The sequence below is a fragment of the Phytophthora infestans genome, genomic scaffold, assembly GCF_000142945.1.
Source record: "Phytophthora infestans T30-4 supercont1.12 genomic scaffold, whole genome shotgun sequence".
Lineage (NCBI taxonomy): Eukaryota > Oomycota > Peronosporomycetes > Peronosporales > Peronosporaceae > Phytophthora > Phytophthora infestans.
In genome coordinates, this window is record NW_003303747.1 from 1,307,533 (window position 1) to 1,333,432 (window position 25,900).

The window sequence follows — 25,900 nt, forward strand, 5'->3', positions numbered from 1 at the left end:
GACGGGAATAATTTCGGAGGCAAAACAATTCCTGACTCTGGATGTGACGTTTTAGGTAGTAGTGGTGCTATTGCCAGTGGCGATGACAGCATTTTCAGCAGCCCTGATGGAAATTCAGTATCTAGTAGTGATACTGATGACTCAGAAGAAAGCTTATTTAAGGCTGATTTACCCATCACAAAGACAGATGGAAATGTCCACCAGACCGCGGGACACCGCTTTTTTCGAAAGCGATACTCGAAGACTGCAACAGTGCTTGAATGGAGAAACGATAAAACGTATATTTGTATTTTTCCTGACGACCTCAAAAGTATTTTGCCTGGTGGATGGCTAACAAAGAATGCGGTTGACTACTACATTCATCGCTACATCAAATCTGAACCTGGTTCTGTATTTGTTTGTGGAACTTCAACGTACAAGACAATTGACCTTGCCCGAACATCGACAGTTGCAGTCAAAAGAGCTGCTCGCATGGAACAACTGACCGGTCTGGTAGAATGGGCTAGTTACCCATTTGTACTAGTTCCTATTACCGGAAATGACCACTGGAGTTTTGTCGTTGTGGCTAATGCATTGCAAAATGGCACGGCAGGTTTGTATCATGTCAATTCTATGAAAGATTACCACGACACGGCCTACGCATTTGAAGCCGTGAAATTGGTAATAGCCAAAGAGCGCTTTAAACGGGATGACTACCTCCGAAGATGCGACTAGAGCCACGGTGTTTGTAACACAAAGCCCCAGCAGAGGAATACGGTTGACTGTGGAATCTTCATGCTTTATTACATGGAGGAAGTTGCAAAAAAATGCATAGTGAAGGAGAAAGACATGTTTTCGTCGAAACCCATCTTAATTAAGTCGAAGTTAAAGGCGTGGACAACAAACTGCTTCAATGCAAAAGAGGCGAGAAAATTCCGACAAGAGTACTATCGCAGAATTGAAGAAGCATCTGAAGAATCCTACAAACGCTACAAGTCGTCGTAATACAGCAGTGTTGGTATTATCATGCTTGTCAATAAAGCTTCAGTCTTTTTAATGATACTTCTTATTCTACTTCGAAGTATACGATTGCATTGAGCTTAATGCACACACAATGATGGCTGAACACATTTTTGGAGCGTTTAACCCGCCCTTTCGGGTTTAAAAACATCAATTATCACGTCCTGGAGCTTCATTAAACACGTGGGCAGTGTGAACATCAGTCTTGTGTAGTCTGCCGGTCTGGCTGCTGCAACTCGCCCCGCACTCTTCTTAAGCAGCCTGCAGTGCTCACACAGCCGCTTGGAACGCTCCTGCAGAACGAAAAGATGCTGTGTTTGTGTGTGTGGTCCACACATAACCGGTTGAGTGGGCCATGGCCATCGTGTGTTGCCGGCAGCTCCGACACGTCGCAAGTGACGTTCGCCTGTAGCGCTCCCGCAGCAGGTTTCGCCACAACAGAGAAAGAGGGTGTGTGGTCCACACACAAGACGATAAAGCGGGACACACTGTATGTGGATGTTACACATGTCATGTGCACAGACTATGTATGTACACTGGCGCCCAGTACCTGTGTCTACTGATGGTCACATCGGTGTCTATTGGCGTCCTTTACTCTCACGAAACTAACAGCTGATACGCTGTACCCTTCTCTTGTATGTTCTCACGCAATTCTCACTTTTATCGGAGAAGTTTTCACTTTGATCAATAACGAAGTATTAGAAAGTTTCTAATACTTCTAATAGAAACAGGACGCAAGTTTTGTCTCTGGATTTCTTGTCACAACACAATTAGCGAGCCACAGAACAAGCAGCGCTTCTCTCTCCTCGTCCGCCACCACTTCAGTCAAGGTATGCGTACCTACTTCAAAATAATATTTCTCCTGGCTGTTGTCACCCTGCTCGCCAACAGCAAGGCTACTTCACCCAAACCCCAGGACCTCATCCAACGGAGAAGCGGACGAGTGTTGAGAGCTGATGCAACATACAACCAGGCCACTAATGCCGTCGACGAAGAGAGGGCTTCAATTCCAGAATTGATCAGCAAGCTCGGTAAATCCGTGCCGAAGTGGTTTGGGGACAAGTATCTCGCGACAAGACTGAGGCTTAAAGCGGTACAGATGAATCTTGACAACGTCGTGGAGAAGCTTGTGAAAGAAGGTGTCGATCCTAATCGGGCATACAAAGTGTTAAAACTCAAGAAGGACAGCAACCAGTTTGTTGGTATGCACGAAACCGGCGAATATAAGCTATGGCACAAGCTTGTTACTGCCTATCAGAAAAAGTATCCCAAGTGGGTGAACCTGTACGCTTAACAGAATTGCTAATTCAACACGTCAATGGGATACGCACAGTCATCTCGGTGCTGGACAGCTATGTGCGTAGATTGGAAAATTATAGCTGCTCATCTTGCGGAGTTTTTACTTTCTACGTGTAAGAGGCAGTTTGTTTTGCTGAAGATCCATCTCTTTAAATCCATGAGTCGTTGAGCGCTACCTAGTACGATTGATACAATTGGCGGATACAAATTTTCGAGAACTGTCAATTTCCAAAAACGAATCAGCTCCAAAAGAAGCTTTGCTATGATAGATTCATTGGTAGAGTGATGTAGGAATATTAGCGGCTGAAGGTACTACTTTAACTAAGCATTCAAGAAACAGGATCCACGTCCTTTTAGAGGCAAAGGCTGTAAATGTGCTACTAATACTCCTTCGTTCTCAGTAGATTTCGCTTTCGCCAAGGACTAGCAAGCAATCCCATTTGATAGAATTGTCGTCTAGCTTTTAAGCTGATTTCCTTTGAGACACTCGCACCAACTACCTGGGACTGGCAATTGAACACCGTTCTGCGTCGCCCGTCTTCGTCCCTAGTTGCACGAGTCGGCGTCGACCATCTGCCCGTTACACCCCCGAAAACAGGATGGACCACACTCTTCTCGGTGCAGTATCCTTGGGAATTCGTGGAAGCGTCACTTCGTGCCACGAATTTTGTGGACAGACTGGCAGCTGAAATTTTGTCAGTCCATTAATCTTTCCAAAGAACCGACGTGTGACTGCTTCCACGTCGTGCTGCTGGTGTACTCGAGCTTATGGTGGTTCAAGTGGATAATTAAGAGGTCGTGCCGACTATCGAGCTCTAGGATGCAGTGCTTCGCAGCCTTCGGTCATCGTTTAAGTTCGCGGAAAGTAATGCGCTATCAAATCTGCTGCTTTGTGACCGTGACACGGTCCGGAAATGCACCTCTCTCAACTTCTGTAACGGCATACGTGTTTTTCGTCCAAGGTTTGTGCATCTACATGGTGAGATTCCGCAGATTTTTTTCCCGTCGCAACCTGTCCAAATTGTGGTTAAACAAATTCTGAACAATTTTTGCTCAGATTTTTATGTAAAACTAATGCCGTGCGTTGCCCGGGAAGCTCTTATTGAAAGCATTTGAAGGCATACCTCGCCGGAGGTAGTGCTACATGATGCTATTAGTACTTAATGCCCCCCCCCCCCCGATACGGTCATGGACACACACAGAAGCTTCCAAGCGAAGCCCACTCGGAAGTAGGTTTGTAACCTAGTCGAAATTTATATTTTCTGGTAGTTATCTACAACCGAGCTTACAGGGTGTATGGTGCTACCTTCACTTTAAAAATAAGGAGTCATCTGAACTTGATCTAACAAAAAGCAGGTAAGTAAAATATGGTGTACGTGTTCGCGTAGCCAAATTATACCTGCGCAGGTAAGTAAGGGACATAAATCATCATCCGAGAAGAAAAATCGTGCGTGCAACTCAGAAATTTGAGAAACAGCGGACTTTATTTTAATTTAATCATCCACTTTTCAATATCCTGATATTGATGTTACATCTAATTCAGAAATATTTCTATTGCGAGGAAACGTTTTCTGTCATGCGCCACTGGCAAGGGCATGAGGGATGCTTTTACATGAATTAGAGGTAGCCGTGTCCAGATGCTGCGGCCGCAAAGTAGGCGCAGGAGATGTCGAGGCATACAGAACGGAGTATACGATGTATACATGCGTCAGCCCAAGCAAGTCAACAAGGACGTACCTGTTTACTTAGAAGTAAGGGCGACAGCTTCAAGCGGCCGCCTAACGGTTTATTATTTACTGATCGTAACTGTGCCAATTGATTCTACGCGCGATACTAGCTTTACGGAATTGTTAAGCTTCTGCCCTTGGCTTGAGCCTTACAGATTCTTTGTCTTAGATCTAAAAGTAAGACCAGATTTGCAGGTCCATGCAAAAAGTAGGCTGCTTGTATCGGCACTGCTTCTGGGCTACATTTTGCATTAAATGCCGTCCTTGGTGCAGGTCGTATTTCTGGCGCTTAGGTAGTGCCGTTAGATAGAAGCAGGGACTCGCTAGTTCTAAAGTTGCCGCTAGAATTGATCAATTCAAAAAAACTAAGTGTAAAGCTCCCTTCGTGCAACATGCATGCTTACAATTGGCTAATATTTACTTAGCAAGAAATTTGAATTTATAGCGGTTTTCATTTAGGAAATTATCGCGGTTTTCTTTTTTAAAATAATTAGTATCAAGTATTGCGTCACTTGAAATGTGTAAGCAACCTTTTTGTTTTGAATCCTAATAAAGTACCAGATTTTAATTTATGGAAAATCTTACCTATTCGATCTTAGTGTAATTTTTGGTGTTCTAAAGATCAAGCCAAAATGGTACATTGTACCAACATTGTTTAGCCATCACCTACGAATCTGTGCTCCCGGATTTTTGATATTTCGTAGATAGATGCTCCCGCTCGTCCGACGAGGCCCCAGGTTGCCATCGATCTTCACGCAGAAGTTGTGCTGCACGGTTCGCTACCATCACTACCGTCGAGTGCACGTTGCCGTTGGGGATAAGCGGGATGACGGACGCGTCAGCTACGCGCAGGTTTTGGATACCAAACACACGAAGATGGCTGTCTACAACACCCTCGTCCTCGGTAGTTGCCATGGACGCACTACCGACCCAGTGAGAATTGCGGAATACATTGTCGAACACCCAGTTGTTCAAGTCTGCCGATTCAAGCGAACGAGTGAGAAAAACTAAATACTAATTGAGGACACAGGGCAGGACCTGCACATACCTCTCGAAGACGTGATGTCGGTGCCTGGGGAGATCTCGCGTCCGATTAAGTTCTTTTCACCTGGTCATACAGTAAATTGTTAGCCGTCGGGTAGCTTTGTCAACACCTAGACGGACGTACCAAGCTTTGCGGCAATCTCGCGCACCACTCCGATGGCCCAAGAGATTTTCCAGACGTCACCGTGTGTGAGGTGCTCAGGTTTGGTATCGGGAACTTCCGACACAACACGTGGGATCAAGTGATCATCGATGTCATTGTCGTCAACAGCGTCGTCCTCGTCGTGAATGAGCACGACACGACTACGCGCGAGAGGATGCAGAAGCGCGATCGTCACAACAACTTCAGTCATGTGATCGAGTCCCGCGCTGTTTGACATGTGGGGCTCCGACTTTCGAGGAAACAGAGTAAGCTGGATTTGTGGTAGCGTCGCTCCGGGAGGGATCAGGAATGCTCCAGTACTGAGACCAGCAGAGCCAAACAAACCGAAACTGGATGCGTTGGCGTGTTCGGCGTTCGTGGCGGTGAAGTACGCGTCCAGATCCGCTCTGTACGAGAAGCACAACAGCTCAACTTTTAGATGAAAGGTGAAGTCTGTTTTAGAGATGACAAGCAGTATACTTACTTGAGATCAACGACGCGTGGGGACTTGAGCTCGAATATCATTCCAATCACGGGGTGGTCCTGCAGGTTCATTCCTACACGAGGCAAGTGCTTCTTCAGCGGCAATCCAGCTTTCTTGAGTGTATCTTGGTTGCCAAGTCCAGAGAGCATCAGAATCTTTGGTGTATTAATCGCACCAGCCGTGACGATAACTTCTCCGTGCTCAGCAAGGCGAATCAGCTGTATTGTGCCATTACCGAAGCGTACTTCGACCCCTTCGGTCACGTTGTCCTCGTTGATGCTGATTCTCTGCAGTCAGTCAAAGCGTTAGCAGATGCAATGCACCCCACAATATCCACCCATAATCTACTTACGGTGACTGTCGTGTCCAGCATCAAGCGGAAGTTTCCTCGCGTAGATTCTGCAGTCTTGCTGTCCAGAATGGGTCCTAGAAACGCCTTGGCTGCGCTTTCACGAACACCGTCACGCGTGTTGAAGTGGTAGTACCCGGCGCCGTATCGTCCGCCAGGTGCGTTAAAGTCCGCAGTACGCGGGATTCCCAACTCCGTACACGCTTTCACGAACTCCCTGGACATGTCATGTTCCAGCGACGGAGGACTAATTCGAATGAACCCCTGAGTGCTGTGATAGCTCGAGTTGGGCCCGTCAAAGTCCTCGATCGACAAGTAAATGTCGAGCGCTTTATCCCACGTCCAGTTTTCCATCTGCCATCTCTCCAGATCCGACGGCAGCGCTCGCACTAAAATGTCACGAATAAAATACAAAGTGAACGTTAATACCTGTTGAAAGGAAACAAAAGATAATCATGTCACAGTCGTACCGTAGAGCATGGCGTTGTGGATGCCACATCCTCCCAGAGCCTTGGCCACATTCACGTCTGGATACGCCCAATGGAGCGACGGCGTGTTGGCCACATTGGTCCAGTAGAATGGCACGTCGAACGGCGTCAATTTCTTCGTGTTGAGTGGCGACGGGATCGCGTCCTGCAGTATCACATTGCAGTAAGTTGCCGCCCCCCACCTCTTTTCTAGTGTCCAGTTGCCCCACCTTTCCACCCAGTTGAGTCTGTGATGCGTTGCCAGCTTCGATTAGTAGCACGCGTCGCCATGGATCGTCGCTTAGCAATTTGGCCACTACAGAGCCCGCCGGGCCGCCGCCGATGACGATGGCGTCGTACTGCAGCGACAGATTTATTAATACTGTTGTTTTTATTTAAAGACGGCTAGGATATTTTACCTCTTCGGAAAGAATGAGCGGAGTGATGGACGATCCACCCTTAGGTCGTAACAGACGCAGGACGATGGCGACGCAAGCCGCACCTCCTGCGAACAGCAGCAATAGCGCCAAACCGCTCACCAGGAGGCGTGTACGACGGCCGATGCGCTGCGCACCTGTTCGCAGCAAAGGCGAGTGCTCATCGCTGAAGCTGGTAGTCATTGGCTTCTTTGATCGGATTTAGAAATGCAACGCCAGGTGCGTGCGTGGTCCATCTTCAATTGTTCACTGCGATCCTGTCACACGTCGCAGACGTTTGAATCTTGTGTGCAATCACACGTTTTGTGTGTCAACACTAAATTGCAGCATGTCAATAGGAAAAAATGAAACACACAAATAGAAGCCCCCCAAAATACCGGTATATATTCTTGTTTTCATCGCCAGACCGGTATCCGTGGTACGGCAAAAAGTCACATTGACCAAAGTGCGCCACCAACCGACGTCAAGATTGCATGTCGACAAGGGGGCCAGTATTCAGAAACCATTAACCGATCTGTAGAATGTAAACAGTCGCTTCAAAACTTGAAGGCCAGGCTATCCGGATACATGTGGCAAGACTGTTCCTCTCTTCAGACAAATACTTAAAAAGTCGTCCTCAATACTGTAAAAAAACATTATGTGACAGCAGCCAAAAAGGCATCGTCAATCATATCAGGAGCTCATTTTCCAAGTTGCGCTGTGCGGCAAGACAAACACTCTTCAGCTTTCCTCAATGCGCGAGATTCTATCCATTCACCTGGGCCAGGGCGGTATCCAGACAGGTAACGCCTGCTGGGAGCTCTACTGCCTCGAACACGGCATCCAGCCGGATGGCACCATGCCGAGCGACAAGACGATTGGTGGCGGGGACGACTCGTTCTCCACCTTCTTCTCCGAGACAGGCTCGGGTAAACACGTGCCGCGCGCTGTCTTCGTGGACTTGGAGCCCAGTGTCTGCGATGAAGTCCGCACCGGTACGTACCGCCAGCTGTACCACCCGGAGCAGATCATCTCGGGCAAGGAGGACGCCGCCAACAACTACGCGCGCGGCCACTACACCATCGGAAAGGAGTACGTGGACGTGGTGCTGGACCGCGTCCGTAAATTGGCTGACGCCTGCACGGGCCTTCAGGGCTTTATGGTGTTCAACGCCGTGGGTGGCGGTACCGGTTCCGGTCTTGGTTCGCTCCTTCTCGAGCGCTTGTCGGTCGACTACGGCCGTAAGAGCAAGCTCGGCTTCACTATCTACCCGTCGCCCCTCGTGTCGTCGGCTGTCGTGGAGCCCTACAACTCGGTGCTGTCTACACACGCGCTACTGGAGCACACGGATGTTGCGATCATGCTAGACAATGAGGCCATTTACGACATCTGCCGTCGCTCCCTTGACATTGAGCGCCCGACGTACACGAACCTGAACCGTCTCATTGCTCAGGTCATCTCGTCGCTCACCACGTCGCTCCGTTTCGACGGCTCGTTGAACGTGGATATCACTGAGTTCCAGACGAACCTGGTGCCGTACCCGCGTATCCACTTCATGCTCAGCTCGTACGCCCCCGTTATCTCGGCCGAGAAGGCCTACCACGAGCAGCTGTCGGTGGCCGAGATCACTAACAGCGCCTTCGAGCCCACCTCAATGATGGCTAAGTGCGACCCTCGTCACGGCAAGTACATGGCCACGTGCCTCATGTACCGTGGTGACGTCGTTCCCAAGGACGTGAACGCCGCTGTGGCCACCATCAAGACCAAGCGCACCATCCAGTTCGTGGACTGGTGCCCTACGGGTTTCAAGTGCGGCATCAACTACCAACCTCCGACGGTTGTGCCTGGTGGTGACTTGGCCCGTGTGCAGCGTGCTGTGGCCATGATCTCCAACACCAGCGCCATTGCTGAGGTGTTCTCTCGCATCGACCACAAGTTCGACCTGATGTATGCCAAGCGTGCGTTCGTGCACTGGTTCGTGGGCGAAGGAATGGAGGAAGGCGAATTCTCGGAGGCTCGTGAGGATCTTGCTGCTCTGGAGAAGGACTACGAGGAGGTGTCGGCCGAGACGGCCGAGGGTGACGATGAGGACTTCGATGAGAAGTACGAAGAGTACTAAGCTCAAGCGCAAACTATCAACAATGTCGTCGACACCATCTGTCGGTGCGAAGACGCTTCTTGTCGTACTAGCCATCACGAGGCCAATTACGGAACTAAAGCTGACGATCACTCGCAACGGAGCCGAACGAAGAAATTTTGGAGGATCGGACAGCAGTTTTGTACGTCGTAACTTCACGCGATTTTAAAATCAAAAAGCAGCACCACGAGCTGCTAGTTTTGCCTACACGTCTAGTCGGGCTGAGGTTGGTTTTGGTTCTGGTTTGGGTTGTCGGTGTACTCGGCCCATTTCGCGTTTGCTCTTCCTGAACGGTTCTGTGAACCGGCCAACACTTTGGAGACTGTAGCCATCCTCTTGAACGTTTGCTTCGCCTGAAGTCTGGGCATCCCGTCCGGAAACCTCCCGCTGACACTTCTCCTGCTGTTAGTTAACTTGGCACTCTGCAGCAGCTCATTCGTGACGTCTGCAGCAGCCAATAGAGCGTTGGTGTGACCGGTAGATCGCGTCGGCTTCTCCGCTCGCTCTGCCCCAATAATGCGCTCAACCATCCCGGCAAAGTTCAAACATGCCGTCTGCACAATTTTTAGTAAAAATAAAAATTAGAAATCACGTTAATAGCGGTCACTCAGTCGAACTTACCACACAAAAGTTCATGTTTTCTGAGATCTTGGTCTCGATCACTTCTTCACGTCGTCTCACGTCTACAAGAAGAGTAGCGGCTTCGCTTAACTTTTTCCGCATTGTGTTCACTCGCTCCATCCCCAGTTGATTGAGGAGACTGATGTCCTTGATCGTCTCGTGGAAAACCTTCTGCATGATAAAAAAGTGGTTGATGATCTGTGCCTCAGTTAAGCGCGTGTATGGTTGCGTCGTAGTTGGCTCTTCCTCTCGAGCTGTAGTAGGGGGTGATAAGGCGGCATTCGACATTGCGTGTACTGCGTTGGGGTCTTCGACTGCGATAGTCCCTTTGAAAACCTCATTTTGTCGCTCTGGTGAGTTACCTCGACTGGCAGTAGACTTGTCCATGCCGTTGACGGTCGACCTCTTGCCCTGAAGCACCTGACGTGGACTTAACTTGCCAGGATTGATTCGGGCTTGTGTTCTTTCCTAGGCAGCACAAAAAAGTTAGTTAACGGTATAGCCTCGATAATATGAGCCCTTACTTTCTTCATCCTCTCTTCTTGAGCGTGGAGCTCGTAGCAGATGTAGAACTGGCCACCAACCAGAGTAAGCGGCATAGCAGTGTAACACGAGCTGAAGATCATCCCAACGATGTCGATCAATTTTCCGAGAGAAGTTCGGGGATGCAAATCCCCGTAGCCGACCGTCGTGAAGCTCACGAGCGAGAACCAAGTCGATCGCACCATGTCCGTGATAATGGAGAGTAGAGTGTTCTGGACGAGTATTCTTTTACCGGTCGGCAAACCTTCTGACATCTCGGGTGTTAGAACGTTTTTGTGCCACCACATGCAAGTGGTGCCGACGAAACACTCGGTACCACGCTCCATCTCGAAAAACACAGCTGCAGAGACTACACAACCTAAAAACAAGAAGAATAGCTACAATAAAGAAATAGTTAGTGAAACCCGGTATCTAACGCGTGAATGACGTCGCTCTTACCGGAATTGCCAGTCTCTCTGTGACTAGTTGAGCCGTCCTGATCAGCACTCGAGCCCCTGGAATGTGGGTTCCTAGTTTGAGGATACGTAAGCTTTTAAGGAAGCGAACGGCGGTGAAGAATGACGGCATAGCTGGTACAACCGAGTACGTCGGCCACTCTCCGATCAGTAACTCCACGATCTCAACGTAGAACGGGAGAAGAACGAGAATGTTCGAAATAAACCTCAGATCTCCCCAGAGATGTCGACGTACAGGATGCGAGTACACCTGCAGTATAATCTCCAGCGTAAACAACAACCCGAACAGGAACTCAAAGTAGATCCAGAGCGGTTCCATGTCGAATAGAAATTGCACCGGAGGGTTACACAGACGATTCCTGCACACATGCTCGATACCAGAGCTCGAAGGGAAGACGTCACTGCACGAAAGGGGGAACGTATCCGACGCAAAGTTTACACCCGACCCATAGCACGTCTCATCGGGGTCACCAATGGAGCAGTCGAGGTCGAGGTGCTGCTCTGTAACTTGGACAGCAATCCCAGACCCTGACGACGGGACTTCTCTGAAGACGTAGCAACCGGGTTGATCGTATCTCGCACAGTAATCGTGGACATTTCGAAGACAGAGAAACGTCTGAAGTCCTGTTTTCTGCAGCTCTGGTGTTGTTTGTAAGTAGAACATGGCAATACTGAGCACCACCGAAAGCATTCGCATTTTATTGACGATCCGCGCCTGCCAGATATCTTGGCGGTACTCGAATATGTTCCAGATCTGAGCTCGTAGATTGTTCATATCGGCGTGGCTGTCGTGATGCGTAATCGCTTTCATGGCCTTTGAGCCTATCGCTGCGATTTTCCCTTTCGCCACACTCATCCTAGTTGTGCTGCGCTTGCCACGCGTGTCCTTGCGAGACCCTTTACCACTCGACATGAAGCCATTCAAGTCGTTTTCTTGGTCTTTCGACGCTAGAGACGCTTGGACTAGTTCGTGGGCTTCTGCACACACTCGTGAGTGCAGTTTGATTATTGCCATGACGCCATCTAAAGCTTGCGATGCTTCATCGCTACGTCTTTTTGTGGACTGAATCACAGCTTCCAGTGTCATCGGAGGGTTAGACCCGTTATCAGGGGGAGTAATTATGCTTTGAAGAGTAAAACTGGCATCTAGTATCCCTTGCGATAGCTTGTAGAACCGATCGCACGTAACAGAACTCGCGTATTTGATGACGTGGGCGTCAATCTTCTGTAGTGTATCGTCCGGTTCGTTGTTTGTTCCAGCAATCGCGTTAACAATTTGCCGTCGTGGAGTTTGAATGGACAGCGCCGAAGAAGATCTCCTGCGTCGAGGTGTAATCGGTGCACTCTGGCCCTGCTTCAGGCTCTTCGCGTACTCGTCGTAATCCGTCCAGGCCAATTCATATTTGATACCAACAATAGCCAGAGGCATGGAGAAGTAAATTGTGCCGAAAATCATCACCATACAGACTAGTAACAGGGAGCCGGCATTGTGCATCGATGGCACTTGGCTGCCGTAGCCCACGGTGGCAACCCTATCATGCAAACAAACGAATCTAAAATAGTTAGTACTTCGAAATATCAGTAAACTTTAAAAGGAATTGGAATTTGTACCGTACGTGAGCATGACGAAGTATCCGGTATTGAAGATGTCGGTGAAGGTGCAAGTTTGCAAGTCGTAGCATGGCTCAGCGTAGAAAATTGCAGTCGCGAACACCATCACTACCGTGATTAAAAAAAAAAGCTGACAATACACGCGAGACGATAAAGAATAACTCGGTTAGCTTCACTTTGCCAGCCTTGCAGAAGAATTACTTACCGTAATTGTTAGCGGGGGAATGGCGTCTGATACTGCACGGAAGAGAACTTTCGTTCCAACGAAAGCGTACGCTGCGATGATCAGTCGAACCGCGCGTAGGATACGTAAGTTGTAAATGATTACCTCCGCTTGGCGAGTGTCAGCTCCCACCACTAGCGCCGCCAGCTTTGGTAGAGATGCTACTGCGGCCAGGAGACGTATCCAAGTGATTATTGACTTCCAGAACTGATCTTGTTTTGACGCAGTGGACCAACGTACGAGAAACTCGACGATATAAAGCAGCGAAAACAATGTCTCGATGGCATCGTAGGAGCTCTCACTTAGCATATAAGAGAAATCAGGGTCAGAGCTTCCGAATCGCGGCCCGTCTAGTGTTTCGCTTGCCATGACTCCGACATTGAGGAAAAGAACCAACATCAAGATTTGATGCAGTCGCCAGCCGATATGGGATTCCTCAGGGTTCGTGAGATAGAAATCGATACGTGCTCTCCACTCCATCGCCCGGATTGACCTCGGAGAACGCAGTAACGGGAGGTCTCGGGTGAGCAGCTTGGCCATTAAAGCGGAGAAGACGGAGAATTTCCTCTTGTGAGATTTCTTTTGGGATTTATCCGCGAGATAGGATTTAGTTACTAGAGTTTCTGTTGGCAGATGTGTTGGAGCGACGTTGGAAAGCGTCGGTGGCAGTACAGGAATGGTCTCAACGTGAGTCTTTTTTACGGTCTGCAAAGAAGATTCATCGGTTTGCTGGTTATTGAATTGCTCCACTTCGTTCTCACGACTTCGACCGTTTGTCCGTTCATCGGTCACGTCCTTAAGCTCCATCATTCTTCATACGAGGTGGCACTGAGCTGCTAAGCTGTCTCCAATCGGCAAAGCCAGCAAGCCCAGACCTCTTCGTCCTCGTTCTCGGCACCTGTTGCAGTGACAAGAGGCATCACGAAACGACCACATTTGGCCATAAGAATAGCGCTTATCGTTTACTTCGAAAGAGCATAATTAGCATACACACACCCGGCTCAACGCATCAATTTTGGTAAACGTCAAGAGGTAACGAACGTGTAAATTGTATCAAAACCAGAGATCCAACTTTGCATTGAATTGGCTGTCCTATTCAGCCAACTTTAGGTCAATGATGTCGATCTCGTCGGTGCTTGCGCTTGCTGGTACCGACATCGACCCACCAGTTCGCGTTGTGGGGATCGTGTTTGTTGTGGTATTTTGCTTCAAAGTCCCGAGATTCGTCTTCATCTGCGTGTCGACGACGTCGCTTCTCCTTGTCCAATCCACGCTTCGGCTTCTTGTCGTTCTTCAAATACCACATCTGCCACGACGAGTACCAGTGCAGCCACGTCCAGTAGTCTCCCCATTGCTCTTCTGTCACCAGGTGCTCTAGACCAGGAGGTGCAATTGGATGATGACCATCAAGACCAAGTCGAGCGATACACTCCTTCTCCATTCCAGGAGGCCACACTATCCCCGCTGGGAGTTTATATGCGACCTTGCTGGAGCTGGTTCTGTTTTTCACTTTGTCATTTCTGTCGATCCGGATTTCTGACTTGCTTCGTCTTGGAGGGGAGTCCAGTTCTGGTTGGAGGTCACGACTTCGATGCGTTGATTCGCGAGTTGAGTGTCTTGAAGCTCGAGATGGGTGATGGTGACTTTTAGTTGTGCGTCTGGAACGAGAGTGGTGAGACGAGGAAGAACGATGAGCCGTATCGGAGCTCTGTTTATCTTGTTCATCAGAATCACTTTGGTCGGTGGTGCTGCTATTGTCACTGGAGACGTATCGCTGCTTACTGTGAAAGTGGCTGCGTCGAGATGATTTGGATCGAGACGAGATTCGTTTATTGGCGCTCGGAGGACGGGCTTCCCAGCTGTCATTAAGAATCCGTGACTGTTGTCGATCAGAAGAATGGCGTCGAGATTCATAATAGCGTTTATGTGGCGTGTCGGGGCCATCAGAGAGGTCTTCGTCGCTGGACAGTTCACTGTCAGGAAGTTCTTGTTGCTTGTTGGGGCTTGGACGAGACGTACGAAGCTTCTCAGGCTTGGTCGCTAGCGAATGCTGGAGGATCTGTTCACGAGATGATGAACGAGTGGATGGTTTATGTCGTCTTGGACGAACCTGTTGCGAGCTTTTGATGCTGGAGCGCTCGGTATTTCTATCTACAACGATGGACTCACTGTCACTGGTCAATTCTCGCTCCTCAATCTTGTCATCGCCCGTATCTTCGCTTGCATCGCTAAAAGACTGCGTGTCGAGCTCGATAACGTTTCGAGCCGACGATGCACTGACACCCCGTCCTTTTGTACTCGACTTCTGCTCACCAACTCCGCCGCTTGTGCGAGACAATCGCTGCGGGGCTTCATGGCTGTCTCGTTTCGTTCGTGAGGTCTGCTCGACATGTTTGCTGGTATTGACCCCCTCATTGCCACGACTGCTTCGTTCATTAAGAGCAGCCTTGTCTTGTCGACTGCTAGCTTGAGGTTGGTGGACACCTCTACTTCGACCGGTTTTCACGTCCTTAAATTCATCTTCTCGCTGCGTAGCCTGCTCCCGGGGCCCCTTATCGTGTGAGCGACGACCATCCTGATTATCAGGCTTCAGGTTCTCATTCTCATCGTTGCTCGTTGGACTACGAAGCTCTACACGTTCCCTCGCTTTACCACCTTCATCGACACCTTCATCACTTGGAGTATAATTTCCAACCTGAACACCTTCTTTAGCGCTACCGTCGCGCTTTCTTTCAGATTGTGAGTGGTGGTTATCCTGACTGTCACCCATGGATCTCTTATCCTTACTCGTTCGAGGAGGTTGTTCATTTGCGTTCGTCCGACTGTCATCTTCGTCAGATCCCCATTCATCACTGCAAGTAGGACCTATAATCTGAGAATTCGTTTTAGCATCGTGAGCATTATCAATGCGCTTTTTGCCTTGCTCGTGGTGACGTCCTGCAGCAGTTGACCGAAGATTATCCTGTCGTTCTAAAGCCCCTTCCTGATTCATTGCAGGTGATCCATATGCCGCTGCACGTTCATCTACATGACCTTTATTGACATCCTCCTCGCCACTCTGAATATGCACTCCTTGCTCATTCTCCTGCTGTCGTCGCAGGTTGCTGGGGCGATTATCAAGATGAGAAGGCTTTCCATCCAGTGTGCCCTTCGTATGGCTCTCCCGAGTCGAGCCGTGGGTATCGATGTTTTGCTCTCCTGATTGCCCACGCGAGGGTGAGCGGTGGTGTTCTTGACGTTCACTTATCGAATTATTCTGTGCACTCATTGCGTTCTGAGTCGTTGCACTACTACCGGTGGAGTTGCCTCCTGTCTTTTTGTCACCATCAGTCAAATGCTCTTTTCCGGTACTCTGCTGCTGTGGTTCACCGAGCCGAAGATGCGCTTCCAGAGGGTTCGGTTCTAGTGGCTCAGTACCTTTATCCTCTTCGTCATCATCAGCAAAACCTGCTACTGGAGTTGTTTGTCGATTCGATGCATTCTCGTGTGATCTACTGGTTTCCATCTGTCGTGGACGTCCCTCATACCTCGCAGGTGGAGCCGTGAAAGAACCATCAGTCACGTTTTGCTGAGCAGGTTTGGTATGCTCGCCTTGTTCGTCGGTCAAGCGCCCGCCCTCGCTGTAACTTCCATTGTCAACTGTGGAAGCTGCACCCGCAAACCTCACGCTGCTTTGTATGCGGGGTACATTGACACCCTTAGCTGGAGGTGCGTTGCCTTGTAGTTCCGCAGTGTCACCACCTTCACGTTCCGTGTGTCTCGCGGCATTTCGTGCCGCGACTGGCTGCTTAGTTTCGTCCTCCATCTCGGAATACTGCAGACTTTTACCTGCGGGCTTCCTCTCTCCGTCACCAGACCCATCGTCGAGTGCACCAGTGAACGTAAACTCGATCTGCTTACCTTGAATTTTTACCTGCATGTCTCCTACAGCATGTGATAATTGGAGAAGCTTCTGTTGAAACTCCGATTTTTGCGTAGCATTGTCATTGCTGTCCGACGGCGTTTGCTGGGCATCGATTGACCTTGGAACGGTGTCAGATAAGCCACGAGATGGAGCGTTCCCCCCTTTAACCTCTGCATATTCGTTGTCGCTCGGTTGGCTCCGACTTTCTTTCGTCTTGTCCTTAGCAGCCCCTTCACGTTTTGCTGCGTGTCTACTCATTGGTGATACACGTGCATTACGCGCGTTGAAAGAGGCATCTGCATCAAGTCCTCCTCCTTCCAACCCAGAACTCCCTGAGCTCGTCTCGAACGTCATGTCGGCCTCTCCACTCTCAACAGGTGCAGATCCGCGTATCTCGTTTGCCCCACTTAGACCTTTTCCACTCGCTGACGATGTCCGCGCGGTTCCCTTTTCAAAGAGTTCAGGCGCCGAAGACGCTCGATCGATGTCTGGAGGCATTCTCCAATCTGCAACACGCGTAGGAAATGCCGCCACATTCGCTTCAGCTGAGAGCGAGGGCACTGCCGCTGGGTTTGTCCTGGACAGATTCAACCTACGCAACGCTGCTGCTTTAGCTGAATTAATACCAGTTCCGATGTCATCTCTATTTCCAAGAGCAGCCATACTGCTACCAACACCAAGTTTACTGACGGTAGACATGCGAGCTTTGGACTTCGGTAGAACTTTTGAGGTATCAACCTCATCGTCTGAGTCCAGTCCTGCTGCATTCTGTTGGCGCAAGGTCTTCATCATTCGCTTAGTCGTAGTACCCGAAGACCTCGCCGACTGACCCTTTACCGTCTTTGTCGACAACAGATCATCGGTATCAGACCGGCCTCCTTCACGCTCGATACTCCCGAGCAGCTCATCCACTTCCTGCAATGGTGACTTATGTCGTTTACCTTTCTTCACACGTTTATCAACTTCGTCTAATTCGTTCAGCAATTTCTCTCTAGACGAGCGTAGTTTTTCAGCCTCACGTCGGTATCGACGCGCCATCATCTCAATCGCAGCATCGGACGATGTTCCGGCTCGCAGGAACGCAGAGGATTGGGCGGAAGTGCGATAATTTCTATCAAATGAAGTAAACAGAGGTGGTGGAATACCTCGACGTGGTGCCAGTCGTGCTTCTTGACGAGCACGAAGTTCAGCGCGAGTTTCTTGCATGAAGTTCGTGCTGAGATTGGCATTGGCCGATGCGTACAAACGCTGCCAGGCAAAGTACAGCGGAATTTCGTCCTCAGACGACAAGTCCCGACGATGCAAATACGCTCTCGCGTCTCGCATCGCAGCCTCGTAGGACGGCAACGTCCCCTCCATCTTGGGAATAGCGAGAGAGAACCAAATGTGGGGTGAAGCGTGGTTGTCAACGCTGCATTCTCTTCATTTAGACAGATCGCAGCCATTATCCCAGGCTCCAAATCAAGAGCTGTTCATGCCTTTCATTCGGACCCCAGCACGTTCTCGCTTATAATTGGGCTACTTTGCGTCGCATGGCTCAAGATAGCTTCAACTTGGAGTTGCCTTTGACATTTATTCTTGTTAATCGAATTATTTGGAATGAAATTGACGTTTTCAGGATCCTGAAAGGACTCGTCACAAATGGAAATCGAGACGTCCGGTAGCTTCGACGCCGGCTCCGACTACGACGACACCGATGCTCTTGAGTACATCCACGGCTCGGATGACGAGGAATGTGGGCTGGCTGACGCGTTCAAGCAGTTTGAGGCGCAGGTGGCCGCTCGTTCTCCCAGAATTCTCGCGGTTAGAAGGCTGTATCAGATTTTTCTAACAGATTTCACTGATTCCAGGCAGAAAAGCGCACACACGAGCTGTTAAAGGCTACAGATGAACAAGTGAGTGTTGAGTGAAATCTGTCGATGTAGTGTCTTGGTAAACGAGAAGCTTGGTGCGCAGCTTTTCCATGTGCCGCCGACACCTGCAACTGAAGATAAAGGAATAGACGTAGACCAAGACAGCATTCCTGCGTACGTGTACATGAGCGACCAGTTCAGACTCAAGAAGCCTCCTCAGTTCCAGCACTGGCAGAAGAATTTCCAGTATTTGCAGGTCACGGGGTCCAGGATGCTGGAAGGAGAGTCGATGGAGTATCTTCAGCTGATACCAATGGAAACAAAGGGTATTGACAGTGTAAGCACTGACGATAGTGAGGTAAAGCTGCAAGTGGAAGGGGCTGCTTGCTTAGAAGAGTCGACGGCTGCGTCTCGAGGGACCTATGAAGAGATAATTATGTGGTAAGTACAGTACATGTCTGCATATAAAAATATCTAACGCAGCGCGCTGCTTAGTGACGGTGTGATGGAAGAAACACTAGAACATGACGAGAATGCGGACGATGGGGAGTCCGGGAGCGGGAGATTCTCTCCACATAATTCTCATGTTGAGGAAGTGCTGGACTCGCTGACGATGGAGTGCTTTTCGTCAACGGTAGTTCCACAGGTAGGGGCATTTTATTGCTCGCTAAAAGGTGCTCCAGTGTCAGACTTGACCGTGTTGCTGTTGCTAGTTAACTTCACTTTATAAGACCATGCTGGAGAAGCAACAACAAACTGTCCGAGCTGCTCGAGAAGAGAGAGAAGCTGCTGCAAATCGAACGTTCGAAGAGAACATAGCATTTGACAAGGCTCGAGAACTGCGACTGGAGCAGGAAGCAGTCGAAGAAGCAGCTCGAGTCGAGGCATTGGGAAAGAGACGCCAAGAAGAGGAACGCAAAGAGACGGAGAGACGCGAACTGTTTCTGAAGCAGCAACTGGAAGAGAATGACGAAGAAGAAGTCAAGATCAAGACACTGGCGTATTCGCACACGCGTGAATGGTACCAGCCCAAGAAGAAATGCTTCTTACATCGTGGACGCCGGTTGTGAGTTGGGGGGGGGTCGTTTCTTTCTTTTATCATCCACTTGTTATTTTTACGCTTGGAAATTGTCATGCAGGACGTATCTAAAGCCCGTTCTTCAGGCAAAGGTGCCGTGAACATTCATACCAAGGTGTGTGTTAACTCAGCATACTGATCACGGTTTGTATGTAAACCAGGAGTCCGAAGAGGTCGCAATACCGGAAACTTACCAGCGTTCGCCGTCACAGATTTCAGACCGTCGACGCACCAGAAATGTCCTTAAGAAGCCACGATCTTCATCGCGAAAGCCTCAGTCTGAGTGGGTAACTGGTGGGGCCTTGACCAACGACAAGCTCTGCGATATCTCGTGGGTGAAAAAAGTCAACCCACCGCCTTCTCCGACTCGATCTCGTCGACGTCGCAAGAATCAAAACCAGAGAGACGACGCGAGTTCACGTGATCATGTTCGTTTGCCAATTATCCCAAGACCCGAAGCGAGTGCAACAGGTAACGGAACAACGAAGCCTAGTACTTCAGTACGAAAATCAACTCCAACAAACATAGAATGAAATCCCAGTAAATGTAACAATTGGCCCAAAATGTCACGATAAGAAAGTCAAGAATCAGGGATTTTAATAGGTTTTGACAAGCACAGATAACCACGTCTCTCTCTCCTCCTTGGCAACTCTTTAGCAGCCTAAAGCTCGCGCTCGATAACAGCAGCAGCGCCCATGCCCGTGCCAATGCACATGGAGATGACTCCGAAGCGCTGGTTCTTTCGCTTAAGTTCGTACAGCAGCGTCGACATCTGGCGAGCACCGGTGCAGCCTAGAGGGTGGCCAAGAGCAATGGCACCGCCCTTGGGATTCACCTTCTCAATAGGAATACCCAGCTTCTCGACGCAGTACGTGGCCTGGCTGGCGAACGCCTCGTTGATCTCAAACACGTCGATCTGGTCCTGGCTCAGGCCTGCCTTTTGCAGGGCCTCAGGGATGGCGTAGGCCGGGCCAACGCCCATCAGAGCGGGAGGCACACCGGCCACAGCGTACGACACGAAGCGCCCGAGGATCGGCAGGCCCATCTTCTTGGCCACAGAGCGGCGCATCAGCAGCACGGCGGCCGCGCCGTCGCTGACCTGGCTCGAATTGCCGGCCGTGGTGGATCCGCCCTCCTTGAACGCCGGCTTCAGCTTGGCCAGCTTTTCCGCGGTCGTGCCGGCGCGTACACCGTCATCCTGCGAGATGATGACCGATTTCTCGTTGCCGTCCTTGTCTTTAATGATAGTGGACACGGGCGTGATCTCCTCCTTGAACCACCCGTTAGCCTGAGCTGCGGCCGCCTTGGCGTGCGAAAGAGCCGCCAGCTCGTCCTGTTTGGTGCGTGAGATCCCGTAATTCTCGGCCACGTTCTCGCTCGTAATACCCATGGGTACTGTGCAGTCCATGGCGTCCTGCACTTGTCCGACACGTTCCCAGTTGACTGTCGGTGCGTCGTTGCCGATTCCGGCCAGCGACATACACTCGACACCGGCCGCGATACCGATATCGTAGTAACCGGCCTTAATGGCCGCCGTGACATTGGCCACGGCCTGCAAACCGGAGCTGCACTGGCGGTTAACCACGTGCAGTGGCACCGTGTGCGGGACGCCTGCGGCCAGTTGGGCCATGCGGGCCATGCCGGCACCCGCGCCGGGCTGTAGTACGTTGCCCACCACGATGTCACCAACAAGCTTGGGATCCACCTTGGCCTGCTTGAGGACGGCCTGAAGCACGTGGCCCAGCAGCACGTCGGGCGTGGTGTCCTTAAACCCGCCGCGACGAGCCTTGGTGATGGGCGTGCGCAGCGCCGACACGATGACCACGTCTTCCTTGGGCGTCGCAGGAGCGGGCGAGCCGTTGGCCACGTGCGAGCGGATACGATTGATGCGGTCCATACTTAAGGAGACGAAGCGAATCGAGCGCGATAGACGGCCAGATCCAAAATGGCAACTCGAGATGCCGATTCACGTCCGTGTCGGAAATGCTGCATCAACATTCGGGACTTCTTCAAGTTAAAAAAATAAAACAAGGCTTAATTTGGATGTTATGCTTTCTCAGAACTGGATTCTGCTATTTTATGCAATTCACAAAGCTACAAATAATTTGAGTACCCTCGAATAATATTTAGTAAAGGTTTGTGGGGTCGACGTTGCACCATGTTGATCTTTAACTAACTGCCAATTGTTGCTAGCGACGACAGCCAACGTGTGGCCTATGGCCGACCCGGCCAAGTTGGTACGAGCTCTTCCATATCAATTCTCCATTCAAGCTTGTCCAGACTTCCACGGCCGGATTCGTGGACCTGGCGACGCCACTCGTGATACGAGCAGAGGTTCCGAAAATGTTATTCTTATTGAGACTGGCAAAACAGCAATAAAAATAATTTTAAGTGCTTGGAGCACCACGGCTGCAAAAATTATTGGTGTTATTGCATGCAATACACAGTGGGCTGATACTCGTCTAGTTGGTGGGAGCCTCACCACGCACAACCTTCCGGAGTGTGGCAGCGTTCCACTAGGCTCGGTTCAGCATCAAATTGAGAGGGCAAGAGCGCGGCAGATCGATTGAAGATTGCGGTTTAGCTGGACCGCTGGTCCGTAGGGCCCCATCGAGCCCGGTTAAAGGTTATTGCCTGGAGAGAGCGCAGAATAAATTATTTGATTTTGAAATGGGAGGTCGAAAATAAATTATTTTACTGCAAAATAAAAAATATATTTAATAAAAATAACATTTTCGGAACCCCTGGATACAGTACGAGTGAGAGCTCTAATGCGATAAACTCACGCACAATTTAAAGAGCTCAACAATATGTTCTAGATAAAAAAGAAAATAGGGATAATCCGAGGCCGACAAGACGCGACCAAAATGGTAAATCGTGTACTCAATTAAATGCCACCTTGCGGCTTGTCAACAAATTGTCGTCTCCTGTTCGGAGTTTCACGTCGGATGCACCCCTCCACAAATAAGTCGCAGTATTATCATCTCTTGAGTGTTAATTTGCTACTACTGGCTCACTCATTATCGCCTTACACAATATGCTGTCGCCGCTGTTGATGAACAACCCCGGTTTGTTTTCTTTCTCTCCAGAACTGCATTATAATACTGTTCAATGAGCACAATGTAGCTTTACCGACTGTGCGTTCATATAACCAAAACGTGTTCAATCGGTCTTTGAGCTGGGAGAAATTTTTTCCGCGATGCTTGCCAGCAATTTCAATGTAAGCGGCTGGTTTTTCAAACTCGGCCCCTCCTCCACAAAGATCTTGTTGAAGTACTTGTAGTCCACGTGGCTCTCCAAGGCGTCTCCTGCTAATGTAAACCTCGACTTGCCGGGTACAGTCAAGCCCAGCAGCACTTTTGCGTCATTCGTTTTAATTTTTGATTGGGCCAAAAAAAAAGTTCTCGCCGTCATCTCCGCTTCCGTGACCTCTCTAGTGATCGCCGCGGCCTGCGGAACAACTCCATGCCAAGTCCTCCACAGGTGAATGATCCTATCGTCGAATGCTTTCACGTATTTCTCGTAGATCTTGAAATTCTCGCTGTTCATGATCTTCGGGAGATCGGACGCTTTGCTAACGTGATCCAGGCCCAACTCCTTCCAGACACTATATGTGGCGGTGTTGTCTTCAAGCCGCTTGCTGAGTCGATTCATTAGAGCCTTTTTAGCAAACCGATCATAAATCTGGTAGTTCTTGTGGGTCGTAAGAGCTGCACCCTTTAGCCCGTTCAGTTTCAGCTTCTTCATGACATAGTCGTCGGACCTTCCGGTCTCCAGCCACCACTGCAATTTAATTTTTGTTTTCAGTGTACTCCAGCAAGCAGAGTCTTCGCTTCTCACTTCAACTGTGTTGTCACCTCGCAGCAAACGCCTTTGGTTCGTGATTACGTTCGAAGGTTCGGCTGCCGAAAAGCAGACGAGGAGAGCAGCCACCATGGCGATAAGAACGTGCAGTGAGCGCATACTCGAGATGAGTGTTTCTTCGGGTGAATTGTGAAATGGCAGCCTTTCACAAACAGCAAAATTAAAAGTTTATTCCGGTAACAAAATACACCGGTTGAGTTTCACCAACTAATTGCTGATTAGTTGTTAACTAATCAGTGACTTTTTTTAAGGGCATTCGTGGCTGAGACAAAGTGGCTTTTCTCTGGTTTTATATCCAGAGTTTTTAGGAGGCGCATCACTCTGACCCTAATTTTTTCAAGCTCAGATCCCAAAATGAAGTTTTCATTTCAAACTTAAATAAAATAGACACGAGCTTGATACATATTAACTTTGGATTGTCATTCCGAAAATAGTGGGGTTTCTCTCTGAATCTGAATAATATGGTGTTTTTGTTGGAATTAGAAACAACATTTTAATTTTAATCAAGAAGTTTAGTGTTGTTCGGCCAAGCGTAACATCACTGTAAATTACGACCTCCCGAAGTAATTTATCCGCGTGAATATTGTCCGAACAGACTTTATCTTACACTGAGCGCAGATGATGCATCAGATGCTACCATATCGCTAACATCCTTCTTGTGTGCGACTGTCACAGTATAACCGCGGACCGAATAACCAATACACCTATCTGCAGGGTATAGGTGCGAGATAAATCCACGAAAATGGGAAATCATTACTACGTAGTAAAAAAATTAAGTTCAATTGCGGGAACTTAATTAAGACTCTTTATAGAGAGCTGTAGTTGCTGGAGTTCGAGTAAGGCCCTGGTTCCTGCCGCTGGGTCTGGGGTCTGGGGAAATGATTCCGAGAAATACAATTCATTCCCACACCTGTGGGTGTGGGGATTAAAACAAGATAGGTTTTTTAAATCGGCATTTGATAAAAAAGGATCTGCGATGCCTAGGCAAGACGAACATGTTGTGATGGCGATTGTGGAGTTGATTGTCGTCGCCGCCTTCGCTGCAGTAGCCTCCCTGAGCGTGAGAGAGAAGGCAAACAACAATCTAACGGTGACAAAGTTGGATTTTGATGCTTTGCTAGAGTCTCCTCGCTTTAATGGCTGGTTTTGTGCTAACTTACGGTATTCTTAGCAAAGTTTAAAGACAATTTGCCTCCTCTTCCGGCCATTCGCGAGCCCCACGCTTTGAAGTGGGTCTCTAAATTCCTACGAGAAAAAAATGGCGCTTACAATGTATGATCTTGCATGATCGGGTAGTATGTTAGAGGCTGGTAATGCAATGGGAATATCAAAGCCGTGCGCAGTGAAGACTATTAGTAAAATGCTACGAGTTATATGTTCCCGTTCGGCGACCCACATCAAGCTGCCGGGATCGGAATGCGAGTGGAAGGAGGTTATGAAGGGGTTTGCGGCTGTGAAGGGGTTCCCTTTTGTATGCGGGGCTGTGGACGGCTCGCTCTTCGAAATTGAGCGGCCGGCCGAGTATGAAGGCTGGTATTGCAAGGATTAATTTCCTGCAGTCAGCATGCAGGCCGTTTGCGACTCGAGGTGGCGCTTCATGGACTACGACATGCATCCGGGCTCGTACAGTGACAAGAAAACGTGGAGAGTGTCGAAATTAGGCTTGTCGGCTGCAAACGTACTTCGAGAGATGTCGGGGCTAACAGTTTCCATCGGGTCTCCTTGTTGAGCAGCATTAATCATCGTCCCTGCTGAGCTCAGCGGGGACAGGTTCGGTCACGGTCTCGGTCTTACTTAGGGTCAGTACTTTTGCCACGACTTACTTTCTGCCAAGCTGTTTCTTCATCCACATTTTTCTAAGCTGTAGCCAATTTCGCCAAGATCTAACACCGTCGTCGCTGAGATCGTTACCCCAGGATAAGTCTCAGTACCTCTCAACAGTGATACCTCTGGTAAAGCATATTTGTCTTCCACAGGAGGGCCCATGTCCGCGGAGTCCACTACGACGGCCGATCTGACTTCTACGTGTTCAGACTTGTCTCCGAGGTAGGTGGCATCAACGTCGTGTCGTCCCACCACATCCGAGTCGTTTTCATCATCCAGAGCCTCCAACGCTTTTTTATAGCTGACGCAGGATACAAATTACTTCCGGAAGTTATGACTCCATATCTACCTCGCGAAGAGCATGGAAAGCTGACGCGTAAGCACGAGCGGTTTAATTACGTGCTAAGCGCCACGCAAATGGCCATCGAGTGCGCTTTGGAATGTTAAAGCAACGGTTTCGCTTAATTCGAAGACAACTGGAGCAAACAAGTATTAGAAGCTGCACCCAATGTTTTTTTGGCCGCTATGATTTTGCACATTATTTTGATTGACCTTGCCGATGAAACTGTGAATTTAAACGAGAGAGATACCCAAAGCCTTATCGTGTACGAGGAGGATGTAAGTAGAGATACACGGAATATTAGTAGGGCCAAACGCGACGACCTCGCCCATTTATTTTCTCATTAAAAGAAGGAAATCATGAGGTCCCACGAGTAAGCGTCTCGATTAGGGCGCTAATCGCTGATGTTTGCAGGCGAAGCACAGCCTCTTGACGGTGAAGTGCTGCAACGATATCTCGTGAAAGCAAACCATCGTCAGATGCAAAAATTTACTTTTCATCGCCTCTCCAAAAGTTTTCA

General features: G+C 49.4%; 8 protein-coding genes across 8 annotated transcripts; 3 read left to right on the forward strand and 5 right to left on the reverse strand.

Moving 5' to 3' along the window:
• Positions 1 to 1,831: 1,831 nt before the first annotated feature.
• PITG_07947 (secreted RxLR effector peptide protein, putative) lies at positions 1,832 to 2,293 on the forward strand (the record flags this gene model as incomplete). Its single annotated transcript, XM_002904107.1, has 1 exon — positions 1,832 to 2,293. The coding sequence occupies one exon, from the start codon at positions 1,832 to 1,834 to the stop codon at positions 2,291 to 2,293; it is 462 nt and encodes a 153-aa protein (XP_002904153.1).
• Positions 2,294 to 4,575: 2,282 nt separating this feature from the next.
• PITG_07948 (choline dehydrogenase, putative) lies at positions 4,576 to 7,131 on the reverse strand (the record flags this gene model as incomplete). The annotated part of the gene is made up of 8 exons (XM_002904108.1): positions 4,576 to 5,002; positions 5,074 to 5,133; positions 5,194 to 5,618; positions 5,696 to 5,982; positions 6,048 to 6,433; positions 6,515 to 6,677; positions 6,715 to 6,870; positions 6,931 to 7,131. The coding sequence occupies 8 exons, from the start codon at positions 7,129 to 7,131 to the stop codon at positions 4,692 to 4,694; spliced, it is 1,989 nt and encodes a 662-aa protein (XP_002904154.1).
• A 550-nt stretch (positions 7,132 to 7,681) lies between these two features.
• Positions 7,682 to 9,088, forward strand: PITG_07949 (alpha-tubulin, putative; the record flags this gene model as incomplete). Its single annotated transcript, XM_002904109.1, has 1 exon — positions 7,682 to 9,088. One exon carries the CDS (start codon positions 7,682 to 7,684, stop codon positions 9,044 to 9,046), a length of 1,365 nt encoding a protein of 454 aa, XP_002904155.1.
• Positions 9,089 to 10,214: 1,126 nt separating this feature from the next.
• Positions 10,215 to 12,997, reverse strand: PITG_07950 (Voltage-gated Ion Channel (VIC) Superfamily; the record flags this gene model as incomplete). The annotated part of the gene is made up of 6 exons (XM_002904110.1): positions 10,215 to 10,257; positions 10,298 to 10,605; positions 10,667 to 11,398; positions 11,648 to 12,215; positions 12,300 to 12,424; positions 12,500 to 12,997. 6 exons carry the CDS (start codon positions 12,995 to 12,997, stop codon positions 10,215 to 10,217), a joined length of 2,274 nt encoding a protein of 757 aa, XP_002904156.1.
• Positions 12,998 to 13,582: 585 nt separating this feature from the next.
• PITG_07951 (uncharacterized protein) lies at positions 13,583 to 14,213 on the reverse strand (the record flags this gene model as incomplete). The annotated part of the gene is made up of 1 exon (XM_002904111.1): positions 13,583 to 14,213. One exon carries the CDS (start codon positions 13,956 to 13,958, stop codon positions 13,629 to 13,631), a length of 330 nt encoding a protein of 109 aa, XP_002904157.1.
• Positions 14,214 to 18,062: 3,849 nt separating this feature from the next.
• PITG_07952 (uncharacterized protein) lies at positions 18,063 to 19,344 on the forward strand (the record flags this gene model as incomplete). The annotated part of the gene is made up of 5 exons (XM_002904112.1): positions 18,063 to 18,194; positions 18,272 to 18,316; positions 18,378 to 18,600; positions 18,787 to 18,920; positions 18,988 to 19,344. 5 exons carry the CDS (start codon positions 18,063 to 18,065, stop codon positions 19,342 to 19,344), a joined length of 891 nt encoding a protein of 296 aa, XP_002904158.1.
• Positions 19,345 to 19,939: 595 nt separating this feature from the next.
• On the reverse strand, positions 19,940 to 21,279 carry PITG_07953 (3-ketoacyl-CoA thiolase A; the record flags this gene model as incomplete). Its single annotated transcript, XM_002904113.1, has 1 exon — positions 19,940 to 21,279. One exon carries the CDS (start codon positions 21,247 to 21,249, stop codon positions 20,014 to 20,016), a length of 1,236 nt encoding a protein of 411 aa, XP_002904159.1.
• A 1,235-nt stretch (positions 21,280 to 22,514) lies between these two features.
• On the reverse strand, positions 22,515 to 23,315 carry PITG_07954 (secreted RxLR effector peptide protein, putative; the record flags this gene model as incomplete). Its single annotated transcript, XM_002904114.1, has 1 exon — positions 22,515 to 23,315. The coding sequence occupies one exon, from the start codon at positions 23,313 to 23,315 to the stop codon at positions 22,515 to 22,517; it is 801 nt and encodes a 266-aa protein (XP_002904160.1).
• Between the last annotated feature and the right edge of the window lie 2,585 nt (positions 23,316 to 25,900).